The sequence below is a fragment of the Rhinolophus hipposideros genome, assembly GCF_964194185.1.
Source record: "Rhinolophus hipposideros genome assembly, chromosome: 10".
Classification (NCBI taxonomy): Eukaryota; Metazoa; Chordata; class Mammalia; order Chiroptera; family Rhinolophidae; genus Rhinolophus; species Rhinolophus hipposideros.
In genome coordinates, this window is record NC_138056.1 from 13,685,156 (window position 1) to 13,707,766 (window position 22,611).

Genomic DNA, 22,611 nt, shown 5'->3' on the forward strand with positions numbered 1-22,611 from the left:
CCACCATCCCTTGCGGGACTCGAGGAATTGAACTGGCAACCTAGTGGTTAAGAGCCCACTGGCCCATGTGGGAATCAAACCCGCAGCCTTCGGAGTTAGGAGCATGGAGCTCTAACCGCCTGAGCCACAGGGCCGGCCCCAAAATACATTTTTTTAAAGAAAACAAGCTATAAAAAGAGATAGATAGTATACTATGAAACATTCTTTTCTGTGGGTTGTAATCGTGATGAAAGATGCGGACTGTGAGCAGCGGCTGGACTCTTGACTGTCCCGCCATTGCACCAGCAGAGAAAGGTCCTATGAGGAATTTTTTTTTGGTCCGAAGCGGACCTCTCGTATTGCTATGAAAGCCTTCAGGGCATCGTGGGCTTAGTGGCCTTCTGGACTCAGTAGCCTAGTTTCTGACTGAGCTTCCCACATCCCTTGGGGGCTCTTTTGACCAGGGTTTTGTCAGGGGGAGTCAAGCATTTGAACAGTTCTCTAATTAAATGGTATTTAAGCTCTATCTCAGGCTAAGGACCTGTGAACTCACTTAGCACTTTGTGCTGTGCCATTTATAGTTTTATGCACTTATTTATGTATTGTTTTGTGTTTTCTTTAGCTGTGTGGTGTGTATGTTTAATCCACCCAATTAGGCTTAGTGTAAGCTCCTTAGGGGCATATCTCCCAAGGCCCTCATTTAGTGCTATACGTGTGGATGCTTATTGAATGCCTGCAATAGGAAGCATTTGTTTAAAAAAAAAAAAAAACTAGAGATAGGACCCGTTTCACACAGTGACACTAAGCAGGTGGCCTGGTGCGGTGTCTCCATCTTCCTCTTCCTCCCATCTCCTACAGAGACTCTTTATCCAACTCTACTGAACACTCTCCAAGCCCACCTGCCCAGAAGCTCTTCCCCTTTGGTGGTACCTTCCTAAACAGAATTGAGCACTCTTGCGCCACCACTGTACCTAGTAGATGTGCTCATGTTAACCCTCATCACACCATTCTGCAGTTTTTGTTTCCATGTCACTCTCCTCTCTTGGACTGTGAACTCCTGGAAAGCAGAGATCGTGTCTGTTTCATCTTTATGAAGTCATGGTGCCGAACAGGGAGGGAGCCTGTGAAAGAGAATCTCGAGCAAGTGTCCTCCTTATCGTTTCTAGGTGGTAACTAGCAGAACCATTGATGGAAGGCATCATGCCCCACCATGCCTTTGAAAGGGCAGCAACAAGGTATCCTCTGCTCTTGGCACCATAATGACAGGGAAGTTCTGATTCTTGGATTCCATTTGCCTGGAGATATTTGACATTGAATGATCAGGAGAGGACTTCACGGAAGTTCATCAAACCTATTTTCTTTCCTAGATATTTGAGGATGGAAGTTGAATTTCAGTTTAAATATTCTCATTTTGCCTATCTTAAGCAGGTTTGCATGGTAAAAGTACCTGGTATCTGCTTTTTACCACCTAGACTCCTGGTCCCAACAGCTGTTCTTCCAACCCTTCCTGCCTAATTATGGAATAATCGTTCATAATCATTAAGAGACAGAATCTGATTTCATCGACACTAATGGATATCTCCAGCCTCTTCTGGAAGCTAGGGCCCCTGCCCAGCTCCTGGGCACAGTCTGCCCGTCCTCCATCCCAGCAAGGCTCCTCTTTTCCATAAGTAGCCAGAACATCTGCCTAAGGGCAAACAGCTACAGGGTGGGATCTGAGAGATGGTCATGTGTGGAGCTGGCAGCTCAGGGAATGCATTTGGAGAAGTCTAAGGAGGAGATGTGGTAATTCATTGCTGTCCTGCTAAGGGGCTCAAGGCAACTAGCCAGCTGCTGCGTGCCTCGTGACAAGAGCTGTTTTTCAGGCCTCCCAGTGAGGCTTTTTTGATTCTCAATAGGCACCATCTGCTACTCAGTAGAAGGAGCTGAAGTAGGTAGAAAGCTCCCATTTGGGAAGTGTTCCTTTCACCCAGGAGACAGGACCCAGGCTTCCCGACAAGGGTTTGCTCACCGTGTCCACCCAGTCTGACTTGAAACCCCCGCGCTACAGAAAGGTTTCTGGTTTTCTAGGTCTTGGTTGCCCCTTACGTCCAAAGGCACCAAAGCACTCAGCAAATGTCCCTGAATTCAGTCCCTGGTGGAAGGGAAGACACCAGCTTTTTTGGATAGCTCTGCTGTATCACCGTTTAAGGCAAGAAGTGCATTTTTGTCTGAGAACAGGGAGCGAGGGTTTATGGGACAGTAGAGCATCTTCCTCTTTGCACAGGTAAGTATATGTGGGTGTCTCCATCTGTAATGTCTCTGTCCTTGAAGGAATGCTTTTGTGGGTGACAGGCTGTGGGGACAAAGCCCCAAAAAACAGTTTCCAGGCTCTCGGCCTCACATAGAAAGGTGCTGGCTCGGGTAGTAAATGGCCATCAACTGTGATCAGATGGCCAGCAGCTGTGGCTAGTTGGCCGTCAGCTGTAACCCGTAAGCCATTGGCCACTAATATAACTGCCGTGGCTACGCTAGCAGAAAAGAATGGGGGCTAGCAAGAAGGTGGTGGCTGGCAAGCGCGGACTGCTGTTAGGCAGATTATGTAGATCCTGCTTCCTGTGTCTCCAGCCCAGCCGCCAGCGAGAATATATTGGTTTGACTTCCCTATCTATGGCTCCGTGGGTGTTCCTTTTTGGCCTTACCGTGTCCTGCGTTCTTATGTGGGGAGCGGGACCAGAGACCCCACCTGCTGCCCTGCACGACACATGACATAGTCGGCAGGATACGGTGCTGGCCAAAGCTTTCCGAAGGGCAGTGGAGCAGTTTGTGCATATGAAAGCTCAGTCTGAGGAAGACCAGGAGGAGCAGCTGCTGAGAGCTGACCCCCATGGAGGGGTGGGAAGATGTGGACGGTTCCCCAACCAGCAGAGGCCGGAGAAAGCGAAGGTTGTTGCCATCCTGTGGGCTGGGAACTGCTTGCTGACGCAGCCTGGATGTGGGACTTGTCCCAGGAGAAAACGCTTGCTGAGTCCTTGGGAGATGAGGGTGAGGTCAAGGTTATCCCTCACCCCCAGGACAGCCCTGGCGAATGACTATGGACTATGAGGAATTGCCTTCTATCCTTGATTTAATGGACACTTGACTGTTTGGGAACATACCACCATGCAGTGGGACTGGCGGATGTTTGCTTTTGTGTCTTGACTGGCCGCCATTGATAATATGTAACCACCTTGACTGTGAGCCACTGTTGTTCCAGCACGGTACCCCGAGAGGCCCAGAGAGAGAGTGGCAGTGCCCTGAGAGCCCTGGCTGTGTCCAGGAAGTCTGACTGTGTCCAGAGAGAGTGGCAGTGCCCTGAGAGGCCCTGGCTGAGTCCAGAGAGAGTGGCAGTGCCCTGAGAACCCTGGCTGTGTCCAGAGAGAGTGGCAGTGCCCTGAGAGGCCCTGGCTGAGTCCAGGAAGTCTGGCTGTGTCCAGAGAGAGTGGCAGTGCCCTGAGAGGCCCTGGCTGTGTCCAGGAAGTCTGGCTGTGTCCAGAGAGAGTGGCAGTGCCCTGAGAAACTCTGGCTGAGTCCAGGAAGTCTGGCTGTGTCCAGAGAGAATGGCAGTGCCCTGAGAGGCCCTGGCTGTGTCCAGGAAGTCTGGCTGTGTCCAGAGAGAGTGGCAGTGCCCTGAGAAACTCTGGCTGAGTCCAGGAAGTCTGGCTGTGTCCAGAGAGAGTGGCAGTGCCCTGAGAGGCCCTGGCTGTGTCCAGGAAGTCTGGCTGTGTCCAGAGAGAGTGGCAGTGCCCTGAGAAACTCTGGCTGTGCCCGGGGAGACTGGTGGTACCCTAAGAAGCCCAGGAAGTCTGGCTGTGCCCAGAAGTACTGGTGGTGCCCTGAGAAACCCTGGCTGTGCTCAGAGAGCCTGGCTGTGTCCAGGATATTGCATTCACCTCCAGGCTCCTCGCACAGGGACCCTCGCGGAAGACACTTGTCGCGTAGATTGTGAGGCGAGACCCTGTAGGGGTAGAGTGTGGGGACAAAGCCCCAAAAAACAGTTTCTAGGCTCTCGGCCTCATATAGAAAGGTGCTGGCTCGGGTAGTAAATGGCCATCAACTGTGATCAGATGGCCGTCAGCTGTAACCTGTAAGCCATTGGCCACTAATATAACTGCTGTGGCTACGCTAGCAAAAAAGAAATGGGGGCTAGCAAGAAGATGGTGGCTGGCAAGTGCGGACTGCTGTTAGGCAGATTATGTAGATCCTGCTTCCTGTGTCTCCAGCCCAGCTGCCAGCTAGAATATATTGGTTTGACTTCCCTATCTATGGCTCTGTGGGTGTTCCTTTTTGGCCTTACCGTGTCCTGCGTTCTTATGTGGGGAGCGGGACCAGAGACCCCACCTGACACCCCGCACAACACAGGCCTGTCCTAGAGCTTCTCTACCCAGAATTCCCCTTCTCTTTGGTGTTACCTCTTGGAATTCACTGTGGTCATGTTCAGAGAGGTGAGCTTGTTGAGCCAACAGGCATTCCCAAGAGAACATCCTCCAGAGCATTGACTTATTTTAATTCCCACTAAGTGATGTCTCTCCAAGAGGTGATCTCTTACCGTATTCCATGTGAAAACTCTTTGGAAAATGAACTGCTAATTACTCTTAGCCCTGGCACATTTATTCTAAACAGTCCTTCAGACCTCTGGGTCAGTGCTTCTCAAACTGTTACTTGGACAACCTGTGTTGGAATACATGGGGTCCTCCTCGTTAAAAGACAGACTTCACTTCAGATCTAAAATCAGAATAATGGTGTGTGGACAAAACCCCAAAAAAAACAGTTTCCAGGCTCTCGGCCTCACATAGAAAGGTGCTGGCTCGGGTAGTAAATGGCCATCAACTGTGATCAGATGCCAGCAGCTGTGGCTAGTTGGCCGTCAGCTGTAACCCGTAGGCCATTGGCCACTAATATAACTGCTGTGGCTACGCTAGCAGGAGGGAATGGGGCTAGCAAGAAGGTGGTGGCTGGCAAGCACGGACTGCTGTTAGGCAGATTGTGTAGATCCTGCTTCCTGTGTCTCCAGCCCAGCCGCCAGCGAGAATATATTGGTTTGATTCCCCTATCTATGGCTCTGTGGGTGTTCCTTTTTGGCCTTACCGTGTCCTGCGTTCTTGGGCGGGGAGTGGGAGCTGAGACCCTGCACGACAAATGGCGCAGCGAGCAAGGTTCCCCGCGTGACAAATGGGATGGGCGAGACCCAGGTATTTGTAGCAGTAAAACGGGCTTTCCAGGGCTTTCCAGGTTATTCGGATATGCACTTGAGTTTGAGAACTGCTGTTCTTAATGACTGCTTTCTTCATTTTAGGTTTCTGCCTTCAGCGTCTTCAGCAAGGCATAGACGCAACTTCAGGTTTCCTTCTTGTGATTATGTGCATGGTGCTTTGATATCTATCACCTTTGCTGATTCTGTTGCAGGCACTGTGGTATTTACATTCCGTTTCCTACCAAATGCTCAGCTTTTAGGCTATCTGTGCTCCACCTCCCATCTTTTCTCAGCTGTTGTTGCTTTCCAGGGTTCTCCCTTCACTATCCCTGTGCTGTATTCTTTTCTTTTTCATGTTGAATCATTTTAAGTTTTATCCTTGTTTCTAGGATCTAGGGTCTTTTGGGTATTTCCCTTCTCTGCTTACTGAGGTTAGTCTTCCCAATTTTAGTATTTTTGGCAAATCATGAAAAATAAGACGAGGCACATATTTAACTCTCCCTTCCCTGTGTCCATTCAAGACTCCTTCAGACTGGATAGGCTACTCTCTATGACTCAGGGTCTTATTTTCTATCTGACTCACAGTTGAGCCAGGAACAGTGTTCTCTTGATTTGTTTTTAAGTTGGGCATTTAGAGATTGCTGAGCTGAAGTTTTGCTAAATTCTCAAAACACTAAACTGCCTGTGTTTCCTCTATGCCTTCATTTTCTAATTGGAACAAGGCACAATATTATAACAGAAAACTGCAATTAATTTTCTAAAATAGTGGCAACTTGCACATTATAATAACTTTGGTTGTAACCAAGTGAAAGCATAATAACAAAAATTACTGATGAAATCAGAAATAGTCATATACAAACTGTTCTTCCAGTTTCTATCAGAAATAAGTGCTGCTTTACCTAAGAATGGAGGCAAAGTCAGCAGTGAGGGGATATGCTAGGGCATTTTGAGCTAGAAAACAAGAATGAGGATGATTAGCACTTTCAACCCGGGAAGTAGCAGGTGGTGTGCACTCTTTCTCCCAGATGCCATCGACCATTCCCCCAGCAGGTGGGGGATGTAGGTATATAAGAGGTTTACTAAGAACTGAAAAAGTAGCCTCATTGCAGGATTCCTGCAGCTCCTAGAGATGCTGGTTGCTTGCTTTGCTTTTCTGTCTGGTCATTTTATTGGCAGTGGCGAGCAAGGACACGCGTTTTGACTTGGGTGGGAGAAGCAGCTCTGGGACAGAAAGCAGTCTAGCTCTCCTTTCTCCGAGGAACAGCATTGTGCTCTTTAAGGCAAAGCCTCAGGTACTTAAGGGTCACTGGTGAAAAGCTTTTTCTTTGTCACTGTGTGGTAAAACTGTTTTTAGGTGTCAAGCGACTATTACCGAAGGCCAATCACCCACTTCTCTACCCACCTCTGCCCACCTTTTCCTGTGCACGGCCCCCCTCACCCCCTTCTTGGCCCTGAGACGCCTGCTCTTCAGTGCGGACTGTCCCCATGTACATCTTCTCCCTCTAGAGCTCTGGCTCCAGAGATGGGCATCCCTCTCTCCTCAGCAAGTTTTAGGCAGCAGGGAAGGCAGGCAGGTTTGGTACATTTTCTTACAGACCTACAACCTACTCACGTCTGACTGGGCTCTAGTTCTCAATGTATACTCCCCTGCAACCACGTCGCCTTCCCTGGGGAACTTAATACTAGAAATGCCGATTCCCAGCCCCCGCCACACACACACACCTGCTGAATCGGAAGCTCTGGGAGTGAGGCCCCTCCATCCTGTCTGACCTACCCCTCCCGATGGCCGCTTACTGAGTCAAGACTGAGAGCAAGTCACTGATGCCTGGGCATGCTAGTCACACCTCGCCTGTCATGACAGCTTTGTCCTTTTCTTTTTTGCCTTCACCCTATCTCTGGAACCTCATCTTGGTTTACCTCTATGGCTCCTAGTAACCAGATCTTCCAGATTCTTCCAGGAAATTGAGAGATTTATTAGTGCCTCCCGCCCTGAAGATTTTAAGCATTTAGGATCATGCCAACATCCTAGTGATGCTACTTTAAGGACTAATGCCGTGAGGCATCTTTCCAATTTTGATTAAAATTCTTAACCTGCCTACAGCTGAGATTCCTCGGGCTCTGAACTGCGAGCTCGTACCTGTCTGCCTATGTGTTAGGGCATACAGATGCTTTGGCTTAAAAACTGAGAAGCAATCTCTTTATCTTTCTCTCCAGGCCCTTCCCTATCTGAAGGAGCATTTCTTCCAGATGGAGAGTTCCTTTTTCCAACACTGAACTCACCGTTATCCTTGATGGGGGGCATCACTGTGATACCCATTAATCGGTATCTTAGTGTCACCCTGGTTGTAAAGAGACAGTTGGTTTGCTTTCTTTTATACCATCTCACAGCTATCTTCCCAGAGCCTAGTGATGACTGATTATTATTATTAAAAATTCATTAAAATGTAGCACAGAAAAGGCTTGATATCCAGAATGCTCAAATTAGTCATAACTAAATTGTAGCTTAGCCGCTGGGTCAGGATGGGTGTCCAGTCTGTCAGCAGTGACCAGTGTGTATGTAACTAACATGTGTAGGCTCTTTTCCTGTTCATTCTTTAATAAATAATCTTCACTTTGGCTCCCTCCTTGCCCTGAATTTAGCCGTGATATAATCCAATCATCTATACTTCCCTAGAGTCTAAAAGTTTGATTTGCTAAAGTGACCTAGAACTCGAGTTGAATCCAGAATATTCTCCAGAAATCTAAGAAAGTTGAGCCTCGTAGCCTTGACCTGCCTTGGGAGTGGCAAATACCAAAATGTTATTTTTGTATCCTGGAAGGGCACTATTTCTTCAAGGGGAGATTGGAATAAAAGAGAGACAGCTTTGTTGTCAGAAATGATTTACTCCTTCCTAAGATTTTGTCCTCATTAATTTTCTTAAAGCTGCCTGTCAGTTGATTAAAAGCTGCTTCCGCTGCAATTATCTTAAAGTTGACTTCTGAGATGTGGTACAAAGCATCTATCCTCAAAAAGTTCCTTTCTTCAGCACATTACAGGAAAGGGGGAGGTATGGGAGAAGTCAGGGATGTCTCAGATGCGATTTGTCAGGAAAGGGAGGGGGCAAGATAAAAAAATTAAAAATAACATGAGAGCTGCAGTCAAAGCCATTAGTTTAGGCAGATTTTTCCATGACAGATTCCTCCAACTCTGACGATTTCTTTCCTCCATGGTTTCTTAGTAGAGTACAGTCTATGCTGCCTTTTATTCTTTTCACGCAGCACAAGTTTAGTGAGCTCCTGCCATGGGTCAGTTACATGACTCGGTCTGGGAATACAGTGAACAAAGTGGACCCGATCCTGCTGCTCTTCGGCTGCCTACATGGCAGACGACTGGCTTCTGAACTGACCTTTTCACTGCTGTATTCCCAGCCCTCACTGTGCTTGGCACGCAGTAGGCACTCAGCATTCGTTCCAGGAATGCGTGTCACTTTGAAATCTTACATGCCATGGATTTCCTGCACATACACAAACACACACATCTACTCAACACTATCATTGGTGTGCTTAGCACGTGACTCAGTAAACAGTGATTGAATGAAAGTATTAATGAGACATTTCTTGTGAAAATAGGCAGCGCCTTGCTCATTTCCACAATTCTGCCCAATATCTGCCCTCTCTCAGGGTTCTAGGCCCAGCTCTGAGACATGGTGAGAGATTCCTAGTAGATCGGTTCAAAAGTAAAAGGCAAAGTATTTAGTTTTTTCAATGTATCCCTCGTCCTGTAATTCTTCCAAAAAATTATGAATGAGCCAAAATGTATTGAATGTGTTGAAATACATTAAAAGGCTCTCTTTATCTAAGGTGAATATCTAGAATAGCTACTCACTTGACCATTTCCTTTGAGATTTAGAAAGCCGAAGAAGTTCAGGAACTTGTGCTATGCTCAGAGATGTGGGAACAGGAGGAAGTAATCATTTTAATTTCTGGAAGTTGCAGGAGCATTGGGTGCCTCAGAATTTCATTTAGCACAGTAGACCCCACAGCTGAAGTAATCTCTGTGGTTTGAGATCCTAATAGCCAGACATGGCCATTACAAAGCATCAGGCCGATTGAAAAATAAAATTCTTGTCCTTTGTCCTTGGGATCTCTTTCAGAGGAACAAATGAATAAGACAAAATGTGTAACTCAACAAATCCCAAGAGGTTGGCTAGCAAAGACCTCAGGGCAGCAGTGGGACACCAGTTCCAAAGAGTTAAGGAAAGGAGGTGTTTGCTCTTCTTTTCTGTTGGGGGAGCTTTGATTTGGACAAGGCTAATCCAGGCAGATTTGTTTCTGTTTCAGCTGAATAAAAGGGAAAGTTAGGTGACTTGATATTCTGATTCTTATTTTAAAATAACCACTTTAAAATCAACATTGTGTGAGTTCTGAACTCCAAAGTAGAATATAAAGAAGGCTTGGAGCAGGTAAAAGAAATTAGTTTCTGAAAAACAATCAGATTTTCCTAGAGGATGAGGAAATGCCAGTAATTCATGAATCTAAGCAAATCAACAAGCCGAGGAAGAAGAGGTGACCATAGACGGCCTCCCCTGCCTGCTCTGGGATGTGTGTATTTCTCAGCGTGTGACAAGATGTGTAGCCATCCATTTCCAATGGAAAGGTCAGCTGTCTCCTAGCATCTGCTTTTCATTGATTTTTCCCTCTTCACAGAGAGTTAATTCTCCTCTAGTAACCCGCTCTAAAAGCTTAAAGCCTCGCTTGTTCCCATCATGGCTTTGAAGGCATTTCTCCTCCTCACAGTTCTTTTTTTTCTCACAGTCCCCTTGGCTTACACTCCCATGACCCTTCCAGCCTCAGTTTCCAATTGTCCTCTTCTTCCAACTAGCCTATGTTGTCTTAGTTAAAACAAGGGATATTTGCCAGGTGCACCATGGCAAGGTTCCAGCTTTACAGAGGAGGTTCCCAAATGTAAACAAGATAAACACCGGGTTCTTTCTTTTAGCTACTTATCTGGCCTGATCTGAGCAGTGCAGTTTGCTGCTTAGACTGATGGTCTCAGCTGTATTGACATGTGGTAAAAGAGAAAGCATCTTGGTGAGGACAGCAATACATTTTTCCTCTTAATTTTAAAAGGATGGAAAGGAAGGTTTCCCACGGTGCTCCTCTGGCTGCCTCATTCTTTTCCTGTCTGTCTTTGAACAAGAAACAAGACACCTTTAGTTTTGATCTAGGAGCAGTTTTCTTTTGCTCCTACTTCCTGTTGGAGTTGGAGGGACGGAGGGGCAGCGGTACAAGAGATTGTGTTGCACCCCAGAAGTGGAAGGACCGTTATCTGCTCCCACATCTTAGAACCAAAAAGATCTTGGTGACCTGACTCATTCCCTATCGACATGCTGATGGCATTGATTCTAAAAAGTTTGTCCTTCCAGTGTATTGATTTCAATTCCCTTCCTAGATGTCAGACAGAAATGAGAACAGTCTGCTTGGGGTGGGGGGTTTCTATCACCATTTGTCATGTACCAGGGAACAGTTGCAGCTGAGACAGGTGAAACCGGGACTCTGCAGACATGAATCAGCAGCTGGCTTTTGTATCCAGCTCCACAAAAGGTCCCCAGGTCCTGATAATCCTCCTCCAGTGTAATGAAATGTGGTGTTACAGCTTCATGGGGTATCACTTGGGATTTGTGGCAGGCCACCCAGCTTTGTCCTTAACATCCAATGGGGAACTTCAGGGCACCTAACTAGTGTTAAGGAAACCTTTACTTGAGATATATTTGGTGTGCCTTTAAGGCCAGATCTGTCTTTTACGCTATCTCAGATCTTATTTATTGTCAGTGCTGATGAACTTGGGGTTTACAGAGCCAGAGCCAGACCCCACTGAAATCTGGGAGGAGACGCACAGAGCACCCAGTCACTGGGTTGAAAAGATCGATAGCCGAAACCATAAGTGGTTAGGAAGTAGCTAGCGCTACCTAATCATCTGTCAGCATTGGGGAACTTGTTGCCCAGATACTGCCTTGTCTCTAGGGCTAATTGTGAGAAGCAATTTCCCCCTCTTGAGGTGCTTTGAGAGCTGTTGAACTCCAGTCAGAGAAGAGTGGAAACTACATTTCTGAGTGGTTTTCAAAATGGACCAGATTCTCGTTCCTCTAGAGTCCTCTAGTTTCAGGCATGTGTGAAATAAGGAGTATTGGCCCAGACAACCTGGCAGGACCTATAAATCAGGAGCCCTCCCTATCCTCCACCCTCATTCCCCTTCCCCCCGCCCCATATTTTTTGCCCCCTCCTCCTCACCGCCACATTACAGTGTGATAAGCAAGCAAGTGCTTATCAGGAATCCTGGAGACTGCTGATCTTCATGTGGCATTTTCTGGCATCCTGCCACCAAGCAGGATTTAGCCTAATACCCAAACATTGGAGGAGATGGGTACTTCGAAACTGCCTTTTCAACACTGTTTAAGGACTGGGGGATTGAGGGGTCGCGGCTGCCATCCCCAGAGGACAGATCGATGCCCCATGACTCCTAGAGCCATGGAGGTTGTGCACCTCTGTGCAGTAAGGTCTGGGGGTCTCAACTTTATAATTACTTCTCTCCAATCCCTCTGACCTTGTCTCACCTACGCTGAGTCATTTGTCATACTGGCCTCTTGAGGATTTGTCCCCAAAGCAAGTTCCTATACTTAGAAGCAGATTGATAGTATTTGCTTGTTAATCCCTCTGCAGCAACAAACTATAAAAAGTAAATTTGTGGCATGTGAGAGGCTTGTTTGCTTCTATCCTGGTCTAGGACATTTCTAGAAAAGAGTTCTCTTATTCTTTTCTTTGAGACCCCCATCAAAACCTTAGCACAACCTGAAGCAGCTGATTCACTAACCTTATTATCCCCCTTGCATCTCTGGTCCTTTCTGCCTCCTTTCCTGCAGCTATGAATTGCCATGGTTGTAGGGGAGAGGCTCTTAAGAGGCCCAAGTAGAGCTACCACAGCCCAAGACCAAGGCCCTCCTCACCCACCCCTGCTGAAATTCACACCCATCCCTTCTTAACTCTGGGTGTACCCCACTCACACCACCTAACCTTTGGGAAAAGGAAAAATCAACAGATTAAATGATTCCGGCCACAATCGTCCGATGACACCCGCTTTGTCCTTGTGGTGTGTAGACCGAGTCACGTTTAACCAGTCGCCTACAGGGGGCACAGAAACCATTGGTTACCTTCTGGAAAGGTGAAAACCTCTGTAAGAAAGGTTTATATATACCCCATCCCGATTTGAAGGAAAGGGTTGACTAGGTGCCAAGGGAAAAGACGGGGGGGTGCCATCTCCACAGATGGTCAGCAGTGAGGCTGGTGGAGGGGAGTGGCCATGCATGTGTTCAAGGCTCCTGCCAGAGAGATCTGTGCGAGGAAGAGAGTATCCAAAGGCCAGGCCACCATTTCTGGATGACTAGAAATTCACATATTCCACTGGACTCTTTTTTTAGTAGTCTCTTCAGTTAGACCAAAGATTTAAGAATCCCTGGCCAACTCGTACATTTGAACTTGAGTCAGACAGGAGGGGCCTCGGAGGTTCTTAATGACACAGCTGTGGGACAGTCTCAAGTCTCAAACCAGAGCCAATTCCATGTCTATAAACAACCTATTCACCCTCAGGACCGCAGCAGGGCCGTTCTGGCACTGCACCATTAGCTGCCTAGGCACGTTTTTTCAGCACCACAACACCTGGAAATTTACCCAGAGCAAGGTTCTGTGTGTGTATGTCAGTACATTGGGAACACGTGCTATTCTGGAGTCTGTCCTGGTAACAGCCTTTCAGATAGATACATAAGGCGCATGAATGAGCATTCCCAAATCCAAGGCTTTTTATGGCTTGATGTGTGTCAATTCAGTGGACCCCCTAGCTCAGTTTTTACTTATTTGCCCTTTATGTTTAATCTCTCATCAGGAGAATTAGAAAAATAATTATCGTACCACCCTAAATTCATTTTTGAATATGACTTTGTCAGTCACACTCTTCATTTGGTCTCTTTTTTTCTTCTTTTTCTGTCAGTCCTTATGAAGTTCGTCCCTATTTTATAGATTAAAGCCTGAGAAGGCTTAAAGGAGGAAACGTCATATTGACTAAAACTCCAGTTTACAGGTTCCTGGCTTCCTGTCCCCAGACACACTGGTAATAACAACAGTTATCATTTATGAGCTTGCATCATGCCAGGCAGTTTTTATACATCATTTCTTTTAATCTACCCAATTATTTGAATGTTGGTGCTCTCTCTTTTTAAATGGAGATCTAGAGCAGTTGTTCGGCAGTGATGTCAGGACTCAAGCCCGGTCTTTCAAATTCTAAAGTCCGTGTCCTACATTCTTCCACTACCCTGCCCCTATTTCCAACTAAAGTTGTTTCTGGAACATCGTGTAGGTCAGTGGCCAAAGAGACTAGAGGCTTTCTTTCACCTTCAGCTCAAGCCTTAGACATACGTAGCTAAACTGCCCCTTGAGAAAATAGTAGCTTTGGAAAGATGTACACTGTTGAAAGGAGACTCTCTTTGAGAAATGGAAACGATCTAGTTAATGGTGGTTTGTAGAAAGTAGAAAGAAATCATGTACCTGTGTGTTCAAGATTCCCCTCTGTCCTGCTTCCTACACCTATTGCACCTTTTCGGTTTCCTTAACAATAGCAGTTTCAACATCGCTTTTAATTCGATGAATTAATGTTCTCTGATGTTATCACCCCTGCCACCCACCCCCCTATTACCTTCAGTTTCCTATTGCTGTGAAAGCGCTGTGATTTCCATGGTAACAGGATTACCAGTCAAGCTTGGCTCTCACTGGTTTGTCTGGTCAGCGGACAGTTAGAGGTGGTCTTCTTAGTGAGCTGGGCTCAGAATGGGGTTTTCCAGGGGGTTGGTTACCTTAAAGCGATGATGTGAGAGGTGATAAAAGGCTGTAAGGAAAGCACAACTAAGCTTCATGCAGAAAAGTCTAAGTATGCCCCTAGTATTTCTTGAAAGAGTCCTAGCCTCACCTAAAGCAAGAGGGTCCCCCTGCCCCTCTCCCACCCCAAGTTCTCAGATACGCGCCAGGAATCATCCCATTCCCAGCCTAGCAATCTCCTTTCCTCCTTGTCTTAACTTGCTTCAGGCCGTAGAAGGGACTTGTTTCACAAACCTGGATTTTGTTATTCTTGGTAACACATTCATTGTTTCTCCTCCTGTTCTCTTTTCTTCCCTCTTTCTCCCCCACCCAGAGAGTTTTCAACGTCCTTTACCCCATGCCTGCTGACCAGCGGAGACATGTCAGCATCAACTCTGCCCGTTGGCTGCCTGAGCCTGGGCTCGGCCTGGCCTATGGCACCAACAAAGGAGACCTGGTGATCTGCCGACCAGAGTGAGTGGCTCAGGGGGCGGTGGGGTGGGTGCGGGGCAGCCTTCTACATTTGGCCGACGCGGTGGGGTCGCTTCGGTGGGGCGTCCAAATCCTGCTAGAGCCTGCCTTACTCTCGGGGTCCCTCCTTAACGGGTCCTTTTCACTTAGGGGATGGTAGGGGTAGCTCTTCATTCCAGAAACCTTCAAAAGCCTGCTTTAGTTATTATGCCTTCTTGCATCTAAGGCAGTATTTTTTGTTTGTTTGTTTTCCCTTGTTCTCTGGTTCCCTAGGGATAATAAAAGTTTCTCTACAGGTAGAAGCATAGATATTAAAGATGCTTTTCTAAACCCTTTTTGAAAGATTCAACAGGTGGTCTTGGGTTCGTGTAAATTCCATAGACATTAACTTAAGAAATAAAATTGGAAATAGAGGATTGTTGAAACCCTAATTTGTCAAGCCACTGATCTCTAACTGCCTAGCTCTGTCTCCGTCCTGCCTCTTTTCCTTTCTGCTTAGGGCTCTGGCTCATAATAGTGAAGGCAGATGGAAGAGCTCAATTTAAAATCAAAGTGATTATTATCTGGTCTTGAGGTAGGGGTTCAGAGGGGGACAGGGTACCAAAGCATTTCTGTCTTAAGTCCTGATGATACCCCTTCACCTCTCTGTAGCTTTTTGGAGGATAGAGGTCTATTCAGGCAGCTTTCATTCAAGACCCTGGGAGTCAGCCAGATCTGTCATCAGTTTCCATACCCAGCGGTGGGGAGTGTAAAGCTGTGCGCTTCAGTGCAGATCAAGCTGATTGCTGTGTGGGCCGCTGCAGGGTTCCAGGCGACTAAATGCCACTTCTGCCTCCAGGCTGTCCTGACGCTGTCCTTCACGTGGTGCAGTCTTCTCCAGGGGTGTTCTGTAGGTCAGCAGCGTGGTGTGGCTGCTGCAGGGTCTCTGGTTATTGGGTGTGTCCTTGTTGCCCTTGGTGATTTTTCCTAGAGTGTGTGTTTGGGTCAGTTCTTGTGACCTGATAGATGACCAGTGATTGAGCCCTTAGTTGAACTAGGTCGCTGGCCCAGGAGAAAGAAAACCTGGTTCTAAGGTCAGCTTTTTCAGTCCATCGGTAATTTTCAGAGCCACGCCCAAAGCGACGCTGCTGTCTCAACCTGACCTAGTCAAGCTTGGAGCTGGGAGATTGCTTGGCTCTGCCGGCGCTGCTCTGCTCGGGCTCTGTATTCAGAGCCCCTTTCACTAGTTCCTGTGCCTTTCCAGAACACAGCCCGCCTCATTCACACTGTGCCACTGGTAGCCCAGGCCACTCTGTCTGTCCCTTTCTGCTCTTCTCCCTGGCCCGTCCATAGTCTCAGGATCAATCTGCCCTGAATATTTCCTTTTCCCCAAAGCACATGAGACTAATTGTCTTATGTCTTCCGCTTTTCTTAGGAATTCTTAAGAGGAATTTAATAGGCATGTTTCTCCAAAACTGGCCCAGAATTCTGGACCATAATTTTACTCTTACCAACACTGTAGTTACAGGACTTTCTTTGCCTGTAAGACATCCTTTCTCATCATTGTTGTCTTGTCTGTGGATCCAGCCACTAATCTTTGTCCCAGCCAGACTCCCGGCTTTCACCTTTGCAAAAGTGATCTGCTCTTAGAGACGCAGGATCTCTACCTCCAGTTTGTCATGGCCCCACAAAGGCTTTGATGTCTGAAACCCCAGCCTACGTACTTGGTGTGAGTCACAGACATCTCAGCCAAACATGAAGCTGGCTTTGGCCTCTCTTTTCTCCCCATATGTCATCTTCAGTATCCAGTCTCAACAGGCGGAAGCCATCTTGGACTGCCTGGGGAACCTCCCTTATGCACTCAAGGAATTCAAGCCTCTTTCATGAGCAAGGTGGCGTCAGCATTTGGCAGAGCAAACAGCATGCATCACAAACTAAGTAGTGTTGGTCTGAGAGGGAGCTAATTTAGCCTGCCTCGTTTGGTGTTGCTGTTTCTCCTGATTTCTTGGGTCATGTTGGCAAATGCCCCAAATCTTAGGGCGGGATATTTAAGGGTACCATGTAAATTAAGATGGACAGACTGTCCTAAGTTATTCAAAGTTTCTCCAGCTCTCAGTCACCTTCGTATCTGTATGGTTGTTTTGCTTTAGACAAAGAAGACTGAACAGTATTCAGGTAAGGAAGTGAAGACTCACCCAGTGCCTCCCAACAGATGAATGAGGGAATTTCAATCCAGAGCTCTTTCCTGTAGCTGGTTCTGAACCTTGTTTTCCATTAAAAAGCCCTTTAAAATCTTGATGAAAGCAGTGTACTCTCTTCTACATAAAAACATACCACATGAACGAACACACGTGTAACTTTGTAACTCTGACAAGCTCAGGTAAAAAGTGTAGCTCTAGATGGTGTTGAGACATTTAAGCAGGTCAGGTGATTGATACAGAGAGGTTGGTCCCTGTGTTATCTGTATGGCTGGTCTCTGGCCTAGAATGAGGAGAACAAATCAATGAGGAAGTAGGAGCTCAGAGTTGTTGTCTCTTTAGTAGGCAGCTGCCTATCCCTGTGTGACGCAGCTCCCTGGCACACCCATCCCCGAGGGCACAGGAGCCAGCCAGCCAGCTGGGCCAAGATTACAGCCCTCCGTGCAAAACAGGTGCTTGTCTGCCTTTGTCCCAGGCACAAGCAGCTGCACCTCATTTTGTGCTCTCAATTCTACTCTTGATTTCTCCTCCATTGTCTTAGCCTCAGCACTCCGAGCACAAAGGCAGAGATAACAAGCTCCTTGGGCATCTCTTGGTGGCACTAAAACCCCACTGACAGGAGAAAAAGGCCTAAAGAAACACACCATCTCTCCAGGGGAAGAAATTCTTAGGACAGGTGAGGAGACAAACAACTGGCCCTTGAGCCCCTCTATAAAGCCGTTATGGTGGCTGATAGTCCAGTCTCCCCACCCAGCCTAGCAGTGAGGTACTCTTTTCTCCTTTACTTGACTTCCCCACCCACCACTCCTCTCCTGCTGCTGCTATGCCTCTGGCTGACCGCCAGCCCAGCCAACACCCCCACCCATAACCACAGTGGGTGTGAAGTACCAGATTGATGTGAGGGGGTGCTTGCTCACTTCCGGCTTTGTAACTCAGCCCTACAAATGGGAAGGAGGTGTTGCTGGGAAGACCACTTCTTCTCAGAAGACAGAATTCAAGGACTCGTGTCAGCAAAAAGTAGGTGGAACTGTGGGGCACCTGGCCCCTTGACTCAATGTGAGACTCCTGACAGGGCCCCATCTCTGCCCCTAAGAGGGAGCTACCATTGTAAACATTCCAATCAAGCATCACTGACCAAGGAGGGGACAGGAATCCAAAGCGCTGCCCCACAAGAGCCAGGTGACCACTCTTCCCCACATTGCAGAGGTACCGTGTTTCCCGGAAAATAAAACCTAGCCGGACCATCAACTCTAATGCGTCTTTTGGAGCAAAAATTAATATAAGACCTAGTATTATATTATATTATATTATATATTACATTACATTATATTAATATTATACTATCCTATAAAGACCCGGTCTTACATTAATTTTTGCTCCAAATGACACATTAGAGCTGATGATCCACCTAGGTCTTATTTTTGGGGATACACGGTAGCAGGGATAAACGCCAGTCTCCTTAGAAACAGTTCTTTTTTTCCAAAGAGACAGCCATGTGGTATTAGCCTCTGCAACCATGTAACAGATAGATGAAAGAAGAATGTTCTCAAAGGGAATATTCCCTAGAAGTTGGGAAGTTCAAAGCAGAGTTCTTTGTGAGAGCATTGTTACCACTGAGGAGGCCAGGCTGGTTCAGAGAGCCCAGAAGGTCCCAGCCATGAGGAAGTAATTGAGCCAAGCCCAGAAGCACAGCTTATTGACACTGCTGAAAGAAAGCGGCTGTTAGGTGCAAGTCCATCTGAAGAGGCTGGCCCTGATTAGCCTTCCATTCTTCTTCATCCCTTTGTGTGTTGCCTACCTTCCAGGAAGAACCTAGAGCAGTGACTCATTCATCCTCATTAAGACCCAAGGAGGAAGGAGATGGTTGGGACCATTCTTTAGCTCAGAGGTGTTTATCAGTGATATTGGGTACTGAAAGCTAAGGGTTTCCATAGCCAGAGAGGGTGTCTTCAACTCTTGCTTGGTATATGGAATGCTTGGTACACAAACTTTCAAATCCATGAGTTTTTCATAGTTGAGCTTCTCCTACCAAAGAAAGTAGAGCAAATCAGAGCTAGAATGAGACCTGTTGGTGGGGAGCAGAAAGGATTGGGGTGGTGGGAAAGAGTGGAGCAGTACATTCAATATAGCCTCCATCACCCCTGTTCTGTTTAAACTACAGTTGACCTTGTCACTGAATGGCTGGAATCCACAGCTCTGAGCTGATGACATATGCTGCCAGATGAAAAGTGTATGAGGGAACCCTTTGGCCATCAGCATCATGCTGACAGTCCCAGCTCAGAGAATGGGCCTTCGGTGGCCTCTTTCCTGAGACAGGAGGGAAGGTTGCTGGTCACAACATACGTGGTTTGGTGTGAACAGTTTGTTGTCACTAACCAGCCCTGGCTAGCAAGAATTACAGAGAAAGGATTTGGCAGGGACCTACATAGTATTGCCACCTGTCAATACATCTTGACAAGTTTGTAAATCAGAGGCTCCCTGCCAGTTGGCAGTGATGGCTTTGTTTTTGGAGGCGTCTGCCGTTGACTTGGCCATTTGCCTGCTCCCTAACGCAAGGTCCGTTCCTCTCACCTTCACTCGCCAGTGCTTCTGTTCTTAGACAACCCCCACAAAAACAGCTGAATGTTCGGAAGAGGGAGAAGATACTACTTTTTAAAGGGGTGGTCTGAAGAAGATCTCATCAAATTCACAGTCCCGCGGGCCCTCCGAGAGTTGCTGGGAAGGTTAGTACCGTGTTTCCCTGAAAATAAGACCAGGTCTTATATTAATTCTTGCTCCAAAAGACGCTTTAGGGCTTATGTTCAGGAGATGTCATCCTGAACAATCCGGTTAGGCCTTGCTTTCGGGGAAACACGGTATAGAGCAGGGAGAGGAAGAGTGCTTTTGTTTGGCTGTGGTTCTGTCCCTCCACAGGCACTGGTGTGCGCTCAGGTGAAGCCTAGTTCCCAGAGTCTCAGGAGCCCTCTAAAGACAGACTTGGGGGCTCAGTGCCAATGCCTGTTTCCTTTCACCTGCGGTAGCACAGCCCCCTGACATAAAGCCCTCATCACCCACGCCCTGGCACGTCCCTGCCCTGCCTAGTCCTCCTGTCTGGGAAGCAGGCACCTGACCTCCCCCCCCCACAACTCATGTCTTCCTGGCTAATTCTCAGAGCCCGCTGACTTTGATTTGTTTCCTCTACATTGAAGAAGTTCTGTTGTTAAAGAAAGGTAACCTAGGCCTGTAGGTTTAAACACCGGCTCTCGTTGGAGATTGTCTTCGTCAGCTCAGGCTGCTGTAACAGGATACGGTAGACTGCTTGGCTTAATCTACAGAAGTTCTTTTCTCACAGCTCTGGAGGCTGGAAGTCCGAGATTAGGTTCCAGCATGGCCAGGTTCTGGTGGGGACTCCCTTCCTGGCTTGCAGATGGCCACCTGCTCACTGTGTCTTCACATGGTGATAAGGCCATGTCCTGTTGGATTAGGGTCCCACTCTCATGACCTCGTTTAACCTTAATTACCCCATAAGACCCTGTCTCCAGGTACAGTCACATTGGAGGCTAGGGCTTTGACATATGAATTTGGGGGACACAATTCAGTCCGTAGCAGAGCCTTGCATGTCCTGTCCCATTTAGGAGCAGTGCTGGCTGTTTTGAATATCTTTTAGTTCCAATCAAAAAGCTCAAAGACACCTCTTTACCAACTCCTATCCCCCTGCCACCATCAGCCTCGGCACCCACCCTCAACCACAATGAGTGGTGGTTCCAGGGAGGAATCTCTAAAAGCAAAGCAGTCTTGTGTTTGAAACCCACCACCAGCAATCAGGATTGCTGCCTGAGGCGGCAGATCAGTATAGAAAACTGAGAGGCCACTGCTTCCCTCTGGCAGCTGTGCCCATGTGAGGGTGGAAAAAACTACTTGATAGTCCATTTTGGGGGGAATAAAGAACCAGGGAAAGGCTGGCAGCCCAGAGAAGTCAACAGATAGAAACTCTTCTGTCTTTTCCTTGTAAGAAGTTTCTGAGCATTCCTGCGGTCACCTTCCCCATTTGTTTGTCCAGCCTCCCCTGGCAAAGGAGGCTCTAAGTCCAGAATAGAAAAAGAGGGGGGAGGGGGAAGCTTTCCGGCTCAGGGGGAGCTCCCGGCAAACGGAGAATGTTAAGGCACCCTCGTTTCCCTTTCTCCCTGCACCTTGGCAGTAGGGAGCCTGAGATTTTTCTGTTTCTGAGCACTTTAGCATGCCCTTTAGGCAGGGCTGCCACTGACACCCTGTCTCTCCAGGACACTGCAGCCTCTCACTTGCCATCTTAGTTCTTTTCTCTATGCCTGAAGAATTCTCAGAACTCACCGCCTCTGTCTGGTGTGGCTATTTTTTAGCTATCTCTTAGCCCCAAAGAGGAGCCAGTTAGGCTTTGTGTGGGGGAAGGAAGAGACTAGAACTACCACTAAGGCATTTGTCTGAGCATCCTGATGGCGTGTCTCTGGTCCTAGACTCAGCCCAGCCCCAGGAGAGAGGAAGGAGGGCTAGGAGGCCTCAGTCCACAAAGCCTTGGACTTATAAAGAGTTCTGGCCATTCCCTCGCTAACACCTTGCGCCTTTTCTCCTCCATCCTTCCCAACTGATTTTCAGGGCCTCAAACTCTGGTATTGAGTACTACTGGGACCAGCTGAACGAGACTGTCTTCACGGTCCACTCCAGCAGCAGGAGCAGTGAAAGGCCTGGGTGAGTTTGTGAAGGAGAGAGGGAGGAAGGAAGAGCATGGCTGGCGGGGCTCATCCCTCCTGCTTCTGCCGGGCTCTCCGGCAGTGCTCCCAGACTGGCTCCAGGGCTCTCCGGGTCGCTTCCTCAACCAAAGCAGCTCCTCTTTGATCTGTTTCATGCACTGAGCTTTTGCACACAAATCGATTCCATTCAGGGAAAGTGTCCCACGACTAAGAATAAAACTTCCGCTCTCAGAGCTTTGGCTTAGAGTAAGCTAGGGCACCTCTCGTCCTCTCTCATTCTGGCCTTGGTGTCTGGGCACACTGAGATAATGAGAGAAGACGGGGCACTGGAGAGGGACCCTGTCCCTAGGAAGTGTACTTGTGGCCCATGGACATCTTCCAGGTACCAGGGCCTCAGGGTCCACGCTGCCCAGAGCTGCAGCCCAGGGGCCAGGTAGAGAGTAGGAACCTAGTTCTCATCCTCTTATCGCCTAATTCATTCATGAAGACTGGAATGTTTTGACAAAACAAAGGTAATTACTACTCGAGGAATTGCAGGGCACAGCTGGAAAAAAAGTCCCCAGAAACAGCCAGAAATATGCATGGCTGGTGACCTTTCAAAAGTCCTGGGCTCTCTTTGCTGCCAGCTCTAGTTATCCCCAGGGTTAGTGCCTGGGAAATACCAAGGAAAGAGGGTGCTAGCCTTTGGCCTGGGCCTTCCTCTTAAGGCAGCCTGTGCTGTTCTCCCTCCTCCAAGAGTCTGTTTTCCTTCTGAAGGAAGATCCCAGAACAGCCTCTTAAGAGTCCCAGTTCTTTTCCTCCAAAGTAGAAATTCCAAGAGTTTAAACTGGAATCTTGTCAGCATATAGTTAGAAGAAAAGAAAAGCTGAAGGAAAAGGTCCTTTACTGCTCACTGTTGGTCCCATGGATCTCAGTTAGTGGCTTTCTGAATCTAAAAAAGTCTTTGAAGGTCAGCCATTTCTACCTCCCCAGAAGGCCCTCTGTGTTTATGGGAGTGACTGAACCAGCTGGGTTTGCAGAATTGGGTGGTTTGCAGCCTTCTTTCATTGTCCCAGGCCAGTGATCTGGAGGAGAAGGGACAGGCGGGTTAACTGCCATTGGGAGGTAGTGCAGGAGTACAGGGCTTCTCGGGTCTGCAGGCCCGGTCGAGGCCGTCCCCAGAGGCTGGCATGGAGTCCCCAGAGCTCTG

General features: G+C 47.8%; 1 protein-coding gene across 7 annotated transcripts in view; it reads left to right on the plus strand.

Annotated features, from left to right (window-relative positions):
- AMBRA1 (autophagy and beclin 1 regulator 1) overlaps positions 1–22,611 on the plus strand; it is a 157,484-nt gene that overhangs the window by 126,565 nt on the left and 8,308 nt on the right. For all 7 annotated transcript variants that reach the window (XM_081065105.1, XM_081065101.1, XM_081065104.1 and 4 more), the window contains 2 exons: positions 14,406–14,545; positions 21,328–21,420. In XM_081065105.1, the coding sequence (XP_080921231.1) occupies positions 14,406–14,545; positions 21,328–21,420 (233 nt within the window). The remainder of the gene's footprint in view (positions 1–14,405; positions 14,546–21,327; positions 21,421–22,611) is intronic.